The 9,598-nt window shown below is 29.2% G+C and overlaps 2 protein-coding genes across 8 annotated transcripts in view; one reads left to right on the top strand and one right to left on the bottom strand.

Annotated features, from left to right (window-relative positions):
* The window catches only part of LOC112692512 (cardioacceleratory peptide receptor), a 342,250-nt gene extending 337,781 nt beyond the window's left edge, over window positions 1–4,469 (top strand). For 6 of the 7 annotated variants that reach the window (XM_025567189.1, XM_025567190.1, XM_025567188.1 and 3 more), the window contains 2 exons: window positions 2,246–2,426; window positions 3,866–4,469. In XM_025567189.1, the coding sequence (XP_025422974.1) occupies window positions 2,246–2,426; window positions 3,866–4,079 (395 nt within the window). In that variant the 3' untranslated portion in view covers window positions 4,080–4,469. Of the gene's footprint in view, window positions 1–2,245; window positions 2,504–3,865 lie in introns of all 7 variants that reach the window. The other variant, XR_003149419.1, reaches the window with a different exon arrangement.
* Window positions 4,455–7,742, bottom strand: LOC112692515 (cytochrome c oxidase assembly protein COX20, mitochondrial). The gene is made up of 3 exons (XM_025567196.1): window positions 7,459–7,742; window positions 6,463–6,638; window positions 4,455–4,790 (listed from the first exon to the last, which is right to left on the bottom strand). The coding sequence occupies exons 1-3, from the start codon at window positions 7,489–7,491 to the stop codon at window positions 4,700–4,702; spliced, it is 300 nt and encodes a 99-aa protein (XP_025422981.1). The 5' UTR covers window positions 7,492–7,742; the 3' UTR covers window positions 4,455–4,699.
* Window positions 7,743–9,598: the final 1,856 nt, after the last annotated feature.

Below are 9,598 nucleotides of genomic sequence, written 5' to 3'. Positions count from 1 at the left end.
AAGAATTTTTGACTGAATTAAATCACCAAACAAATTTATTATTTCGTTTTGTATAAGTGGACTTGTATACATAGATTTACAACCACTAGTTTCCAAATGTTCTTTTAACACGTTGTCACCATTTTTCGAGCGATATCGAAGCAAACAACGAAAATTGCCATCGTTATTTTTTGGTTCTTCTAAAGAAATTCTACCAGAATCTTCGTGCCCCCGTAACGCTATTTGCTGTCTACCACGTAATCGAATTGTTTGAATAATTGGCTTAAGTTTTGCGCGATTTTTTATAACTTCATCTTTTCGTTTACTATTTAATTGTACTAATATATTATCTTGTTTTTTTTCTAAAATTGCTTTTATGTTGTCAGCAGTAAGTAACGAATTTTTATGGTAATCATTTTTTTCGTGATTTTTAAAGTCTTCCAATGCGTCTTTTAACTTTGTCAAGGGTTTTAAAACAAGTTTACCTAACTTCTCATGTGATCCCTTACCAACCTGATTTAAATTTAAGAACAGTACACAGAATTTACAAAATAAACCCTCTCTTAATTTTGAATATGCTAACCATTTGAAAGTTTCAAGCCATTTAATTTGAAATTTACGTTTATATTTTCCACAATTGTCATATGGGAAATTAAACTTTAAATCGGGTGTCCATACGTTTTGCAAAATTGAAACTTTCTCTTCGTCACTTAAATTATTCTTGCATTCAACATAATCTTCTATATCAAGCTTAGAATCTAAACATTTTAAACTAGGTTCAACTACCGGAGAAATAACTGGTGGACTTGGAGCTTTTTTTTCTGTTTCAAGTGTTGCCATAATGTTATCATCTTGTAAAACATTCGATGTAGATGGAACTGTATCATCGATGGATTCGGTGGACTGTTTAGATTTTTTATAAAAATGCAACAATGATTGTTGAGTTCTTTTCATTATGCTTAGGTGTATTATTATTATTTTATTTAACCAACAAATAAAAACACTCGTTACAATCCACTGTCTTAGTAGTTAGTAGGTACGTACTACGTGCGATACTAAACGTCGTATATATCAGACAACAAATATTTATCTATAATAGCGATTAAAATATAACAGCGTTATCGGCCATCGTCGTCACAACTTCTCGGAAATATTTTTAGCTCATATAGGCTCGTAATACTCGTATAATTATTGTACGGTGATTGAAACGCGACAACGCGTGTATATCAGTAAATCAATTCTAGATAAAAGAAATCGAAATTACGATAATGCAGCAGTACCGCATGTCAAAATTAAGCATTATGTACCTTAGTGAACTTTTACGATTTTACATCTAGTAGGACATAATACGTAGACTTAATAAACAATTCCTGGATTTCGGGGGGGGGGGGGGCTGAAGCCCCCTCAGCCACCCCCATAAATACGCCCCTGCTAAAAAATGTGTCCCGAGTTTATCGCCTTATATATCCATTTTTCCAAATTTATTTTTTATTTTTTAATCGTGTTGCGCGGGACAAAATAATTCAGCATCAATTCATAAAAGAGACTCTTTTTTTTTTTTAATGAAATAAACATTATACACGATGCTGGGTTTTAATTTTACGATCATTATTTCCAATAATTTTTTAAAGCTAAACAAAAAAAATTAAACGTTTACAAATGTTAACACATAAATAACTTTGAATCATTTTTCGTTAGCGAAAAAATAAGAACGCCATATCGCCGACATTCTTCTTCTCATTAGAACGAAATAAAATAGCTTTTACCGTGGATTTATAGTGAATTCTTTTGTCCCGCGTATTTTTACGCTTAAATTGTGCATGTGTTGCTTTTCTCTTATAGTGTACAACAGGGCTAACGATTCGATCATATCAAAATGTTTTGACATTGATATCACATCAATAATTTTTTTTTTTTTTACTTGTCTTGCGTACTATTAGGATATTATATAGGATAATATTATTATAAGAAACTATTGAAAACGACACCGACGCGCGCGCGACTATTATTGCTTTCGTACAGCCAGTGGCGTATCCGGGGGGGTTAGGGTTTATAACCTCACCCCCCCCCCGGAAAATGTTTTAATGTTTAATTAATTTAATGATCGATCGACACAGCCGCCCAGCAGTCCGCATCACTTTCAAGACATCGTAGAGTATATGGATAAATAAAAATTCTGGATACGCCACCGCGTACGAAACTCGACGACCACCATATCCAAATACCTAACCGCGGCCCTCGCGTCGTTCTGTTTGTTGTTTCGCAGTGTTCATCCTGTGCTGGAGCCCGTACATCGTTTTCGACCTGCTGCAGGTGTACGGTTACATACCGAAAACGCAGTCGAACGTTGCGCTCGCCACGTTCATACAGAGCCTGGCGCCGCTGAACTCCGCCGCCAACCCGATCATTTACTGCCTGTTCTCCACGCACATTTGCCGATCTCTCAGGTAGAAGTTGCAATGCACGTATTTACCGCCGTCGGCCGCCGCCGGTTTCGCGCACGGAAAACCGCCACCGCGCAGAGGTATTGTTTGGGGTACGCGTTCGTGAGCCCAGTGTTGTGCCGCGCACTAAAAACCCGTACACGAACGCTCCGCGTGATCTAACCCGGAGCCGTTAGGTCCGCGAACGAATAGTTCGAACGAGCTGTTAATGACATTGGTGCGAACTACTCCGACCCGTTTCAGTACCAATATTTAGTATAGTACATGCGTAGAAAAAAAGACCCACAATGGATGGCTATGGCTAAGGCGACCGTACGTTCCGTTTTTTCGCGTCTTCGTCCCGTTGTCCCACAGGAAAATGTTCGGCACACTAAAACGTCCCGTTTTCAAAACAATTGTAAAATTAACGACGGTTAATTTCTCATCTGTCGACGAGTTATTGTTTCTACCGGTATTATATTTAACTGTTATGTGTGCATGTAACGTGTATATACTGTATTGCTGCATGGACGACGTCGAACGGAAACAGGACTATGTGGTGTATCGGAATATGACTACACTAATGAAATATGAAAAAACCTATTGCGGCGAACGATGTACCAATATGGACGGACGTATTAACCTAATGTGTTTTAATGCCCCAAGATCAGCGCTAACAAAAAAATTATTTTCATAGTTCATTATTTCGGTAACACAGCAATCATGGGCCGTTTTCATTTCTTTGCGTAGACGTTTTTTTTCTTTTTTTATAAAAAAAGTTGATTGTTTTAATAAAATATAATTTTTTTTGTCTCTTAAAACCATAATAGTACATTATTTTATAAATTGTTGTCAAATAAAAAAATTTGTTCTTAATCAAAATGATTTTTTTTTTTTGTCCCATTTTGACTAGAAAAATATATGGTCGCCTTAGCTACAACACTGTTTATATATAATTTGAGAATAACCGTTTTTTTTTTTTTTTACTCCGTGTCCAAAAATCTATAATTATTATTTTTATAAATTATAATAATTTCCTAAATATGAGTTTAGAGATTTTTTTTGATATTACTCAAATGAAAAATATGTAGGTGAAATATGTAATAATAATTTATAGAGAAAAACCCAAATTCCAATGGTCATTGGTTTTTAATTAATTGATTTAAAACTATTAAATTTGAAAATTTATATATTTACTCCCATCTATTAATTTATACTTATAATTTAATCTAACTTGACTTTGTTAGAATTTAATATCATTAACAAATCAAGTTTAAGCGAGTTGGATTTGGCTTGAACTTATTGCTTATATTAAAAAATAATAATAATAATAGAAAATACGTTTACATTGGCAATTTGAGTTGAAAAATTAAAAATAACTAAAATTCCAGAGTAACTCTAAAAACAAAAACATAAATACTGTCATTAACACACATTTTTTTTTAATTTTTACCCATTTGCAGACAAGTCCCACCATTCAAATGGTTAAGGTGTTGCAGAAACGGAACACAGGAGCAACTGAGCTACACAGAAACACTAACATCGTCCAATCGTCAGGTGAACACATCTCTTTTGCGAAACGCCACAGTGCATGTACACTCAGTGGTCCGAGCTCCAGTGCTGGACCGTATGGGCATATCAACAGAGAAAAATAGCTATGCCGATTCATTACTTTAAACCAACCAACGCCATACAAAATACATAAGTCATGCCGCGTTATTGTATCAACCAACATAATTACAGCCATAATATTACATTTCTAAAATAATTTTAAAAAAATAAAAATTATTATTAATATTACTATAAATTCTATAACTATTATTATTATTATTATTATTACTATAATTATTACAATATGAACATAAATGTTAAGTTGTATTCTGTCGACTGACTTTCTCCCTAAACATAATATTTGTACAAACCTTCGATGAATAATACTATTATTGTAATGTATTCCTTATTGTTGCCTGGATTCCTATTCGTACTTATGTCTTTAACCAATATAATGTAAATACTTTTTGTTTTAAACCATCATTGATAAAATACAATAGCTTAATAATCACAATATTTGTTTTGTATATTTTTATTTACAAACTCAATATTACATTGCACAAAAACAACATCACTAAAATATAATCTAATATTATTGTACAATTGTAGCTAAATCATAATCACATATATTATGCGCATGTACGCTTCACTTTTTTTATTTATTACCCATTTTATGTACTATTCGCATACACATGTTCTGAATGATATCAGCAGTTGTGGTATTTTGATAAATTGGCGTTGTACAATCATTCAATGCCACTCTTTTTCCCTTTAATTAAATTTTGTAATTCGTTCATTTTATCCTCTGTATCATGATAGCTATATCGGCAAACTGACCTATAAATGATTTATCAATTACACAATTTTAGCATAAGGGTTTATTAAGGTAGAGTATAATAATATTCATTATAAAAAAATAATTTTTCTTCGTTGCGATAATAATATAAATAATAAGATGTAACTATAATATCCAATCTTATCGGAGCCAAAATTATATTTTAACATGATATAGCAGTAATCAATAATGATGCTATTATAAGTGGTGAACTTTCAATGAAGTTCTGACTTTTTCTAGATGGTGGGGTTGTGAAGTTTGTATAATCCCCATCACTTGAAATAGTAAGAACATTATTGGAAACTATATTCACATACATAGTATAATGTCTACATCATTAATCATTAAACACAAATTTAATTTTCAAAAATAGATAAAATCAGTAATCTTATACAATGCTATGCTAAGACAACAATAATTGATATTGTTGTATCCACTAAATTAGTGCATAATATTATGCATATCACATATCTATATATGTATTATTATGTATTAATGTATAAAAAAAATGTATCACTTTTAAATATAATATAAGCTGCTTTAAATAAAATTTCTATTTTTTTTTTTTTGTGTAGTATGTATAATTTTTTTTTTATTTTATATTATTTTCAATATTTACTTACAGTAAAATATAAATTATACTCAACTATTCAACAGAATTTGGTGATTGTAATAACTTATTACCAATAAGACAATGAAAATGCCAATATTTGTTCTGTTGTTTTAAAGACTATTACAAGTATGCATAGTCCTAGATTAATTTTAAATGAATATCTTGTGAATTCTGTACATCAGTATATTTTTAATTAAATTAAAATAAATATAACTTGGATGTATAGAATTAATATATTTTATATTAAGTACATGTTAATGATAAAATTGAAATTTTCTTTACTTTTAAACTTATCAAACATTTAAATTCAATAAATGAGAAATCCAGAACACAAAATGGAAAACTTAATCAAATCAATATTCTTAATATTAAAACAAAAAAACCTTGAGATGGAAGAGTTAACTAAAATAAATTTAAAACAACATATTATTAGAAACACTCAGATTATTGGTACATTGAAATATATTTTATTTATAAAAATACTATGATTTTTAAAAATGTATAGTTTTTATGAAAACTATTTATATGTGCATAGGAGAAAAATACTATTAAGCATTAATAAATTTTAGTGAAGACTATCTGTCAACTTAAAAATTTTCCAAGATATTAGTTCTAAAAATCGAACAAAGACTTAACTATTAAAATTACATGTCCTCTATTAAATTACATTAATTTCTTATTAGATGTATTAATATTTAATTTGTAACAAAAAACAATTTAAGAAAATGTTTCTACTGATTTATTAATTTTCTATGTATTAAAAAAATAATTTGCTACCAATTTTGATTTAAACACATTATATAATAACATATTTAATAGTAAAATTTCCTACAAAAATATACATACTAGTTTTACGAGGTGTCCCTATTTAAAATCAGTAAATCCATGCACATTACTAAGTAAATATTTCAGCTTTCTTTTATTGAACATGATAAACTCTATAAATTTTAATAACAATCAATTTAAAACAAAGTAATACTTTACAGGTGTAATGTTAAAACAGTTATACTCGATTGTTTAACAAGATGTAAAATGAAAAATTTATCATTTATTATACTTACCAATAAATAGTAGATATGGCAATAAAAGAACCAAATCCAACGTGTGTAGATTTTAATGTTTTACTTGTAAACATAAAATGTCCAACTCCTACAACAAATCCTCCAAGTATACCATACAAGTAACTGTTACGAAAACATGGAATTTTGGAGACGTCTTTACCCAAAACCATGAATGGCTAAATAAATAAAATTACTATATCAACATATAACATGATTTAACCATGAGATTTTTTTAATTTGCAAGATAAAGGTGCTTTAATTATATAAATAGTGGGTTTAATTACCAATATTAGTATAATGGTAAAATTATTTTTAATTTTAGGATATGAATATGATTGTCCTGACAAAATAAATATTCGATTTATAGGCATTTGTTATTTTTTCTAATTGGTATATTACAATTCTATGTTAGCTATCAAGTTCATTTAAACTACATAAAGTAAATAAAATTTAACATAATGTTAAATGATCTACATATTTTAAGCCAATTATCATTAATTTATTATATAATGTGTTTAATCATTTTTCTCTTGAAATATTTGATTTAATGGGTTGAATAAAATTATATACTTAACATTAATTTGTAGACTACTTATATATATATCTACAAAATGTTGGTTGTCTTCATTTTAATATATTTTTATTTACGACTTGTAAATATTAAATAATTATTTTAAAACATAACTAATGTGTCCATTTTAAAATGTAACTTTAATGCTTTTTTAAGATTTCTGGCACTATTTTGCTTTAGTTTAGGTGGTGATTTAATTTTTTAAATTTTTAAACAACAAAATACTAACTCAACCTATCTATCTAACTCTTCTATCCTAAGCCTTTATTAGATCAAATAACAACATTCGCTTACAATCATACCATCAAGTGTTATAGAGGTAATTGGACGTAACTTTATGGTTATAAATTTGAGTAAAAACTGTGATCGAGTAATGAGAAAAAAATTAATGAGTTTCTTATCGAAATTATATATAATTTTAATACCTTATGTTCTTCGTCACTCGAAATCGAAGCCATTAATATTTCTTATCCACGATCTGACATTAAAATATTCCTGTACTCCCTAGAATTCGTCACTCGCAGACCACCGGTCACGACAATAACGTTAAAATGTATAGTATAAATTGTTTTTCCAACAGCAATCTGTGTTGATAACTTATATCACAAACGGCCCATATCTGAAGTTATAAATTTATATCTGCTATCCATAGAGTAATATTACTCTATGCTGCTATCATACTTCTTGATAAACAACAATTATTATCAGCTGTCATTACACAACACACTGTTTGAAATAAATTTCAAAGAAAACTGAAAAAAATAAATAAATTCAAAATATTTTTCAGATTGATTACATCGGTTTGGCTTCCATCAATTACCACAATTCCGGACAGAAAATACAAATGCGTGAAATTATAAACTGTCGTGCAATGGTCATTTTTATATCAAAAATAGTAAATCAGTGATTACTAATCAGATGTCCATTATAATATTACGTGAAGTCACAGACTTATATAGAAGTCTGTGCGTGAAGTAGGTCACGTCTAGGGTTGCCAACTCTTATTTACAGATAAGCGGGAAACCAGATATTTAAATACAGGACTTGACAAAAAAATAGGGACATGCTTACAAATTTATAGAAACAAGAGAAAACGATGTAAATAATTTTTACCAGTTTTATTTAAAATTTGAAATATTCATATAAAATTAACAGAATAATTACAATTTTTTAACAAAAATTAGTAAATAAAGCAGTTTGCCCAATTAAGAATACCCTATCACAAGACAATTATTTTTGCTTTTTGAAAGAGTGGTTGTGTATTGAATACTAAATTGAATCTATAAATACTACCAATTTTTTATTAAACCGGTACGCGCAATCGACTCTGTCGGAATTTCGGATAGAAAATAGTTTTAAATGTGCACAGTAAAAATGTAAGGCTTCTATATAAAAATATTTATATAGGTTTGCCAAAAGCGGGACAATTAGCGTCCCGCGGATACGCATCGCAAGACACATTATTTGAACCCTGGAAATGGAACGTCCCGCCTTACGTGGGACGGTTGGCACCCTAATCACGTCCCTCATCACTTCAATAAATAAATATGTTAGTATTTATACAACGTAAAACTAAACAAGTAAAAACTTATCGATGACTGAAGTTGAGGAATATGTAAGCCAATATCGTTTGTACCGAGCTCTTTATTAGTCCAGTAGAGATTGACGAAGATTTAATAGTTGAAGCTATATGTCGATTTTCGATACTCAACGATTGGACACATATTCAATAAAAAAATATTTAATTATTAGACAAATTAATTAAAGAATCAAAATTCAAATTACATACCTTAAATTGTATAATCAAAGATAAAATATTTTGAAATTACAAATGTAATAATTCACACATTTCTAAAAATTAACTTATCACAAAGAAACAACTGTATACTGATTAATTTCACTTTTGAATATTATCAAGATCCTCCATTACTTCATTATATGTTAGCAACTTGATATGGCCACACAATGAAATAGAATAAATGTTATGTACACATGACAAATACCTTTAAACGTGAAGCGGAGAAATAATAAATTCTTTACTGTAAAATGTTAATTATTTTCAACTTTTTATGATGAATCACAATTAACATTTAATAAGTAACAAACTCAACTATCGTTGTAACATGAATTTACTTTTAAATAATTAATCATTATGATTAAACTAGGCAAAATATATTTTATAAAATAAAAATTATCAAAGGGTACCTTGAAAATGTTCAACATAATCCACAAGCGTACAACTATGTAATACAATTAAGAATATGGAATATGAAACATGACTTTTATCCTCTATGTCAGCAGTTCCTAAACTGTGCTCCATAGAGCCCTTAAGGCTCCTCAATTGTTCAAGGGCTATATTTGCTATTACCATAGAAAAAATAACAATTATTGATTGTTATTTAAAACGAGTGTATATATTTTTCCAAGACTGTCAACTCAAATATAATTTTTTAATTTTAAAAACATGCATTCTCATTCCATTTATTTCCTGACCAAATATATTATATATAAATATAACACTATCTTGTTTAGAATTTCCTTCTATACAAATGCAAATCACGTGAA

This window comes from Sipha flava, unplaced genomic scaffold (assembly GCF_003268045.1).
Source record: "Sipha flava isolate LNK unplaced genomic scaffold, YSA_version1 74_pilon_pilon, whole genome shotgun sequence".
NCBI classification, from domain to species: domain Eukaryota; kingdom Metazoa; phylum Arthropoda; class Insecta; order Hemiptera; family Aphididae; genus Sipha; species Sipha flava.
Note: the sequence above shows the minus strand (reverse complement) of the source record. Positions and strands in the feature narration are given on the sequence as shown.

Excerpts from the sequence above, each read along its gene's own strand:
- LOC112692515 (XM_025567196.1), bottom strand. The coding sequence starts at position 7,491 with ATGGCTTCGATTTCGAGTGACGAAGAACATAAG. Across the intron at positions 6,639-7,458 it reads CGAGTGACGAAGAACATAAG|CCATTCATGGTTTTGGGTAA; the intron begins GTATTAAAATTA and ends TTATTTATTTAG. Across the intron at positions 4,791-6,462 it reads GCCATATCTACTATTTATTG|GTCAGTTTGCCGATATAGCT; the intron begins GTAAGTATAATA and ends AATCATTTATAG.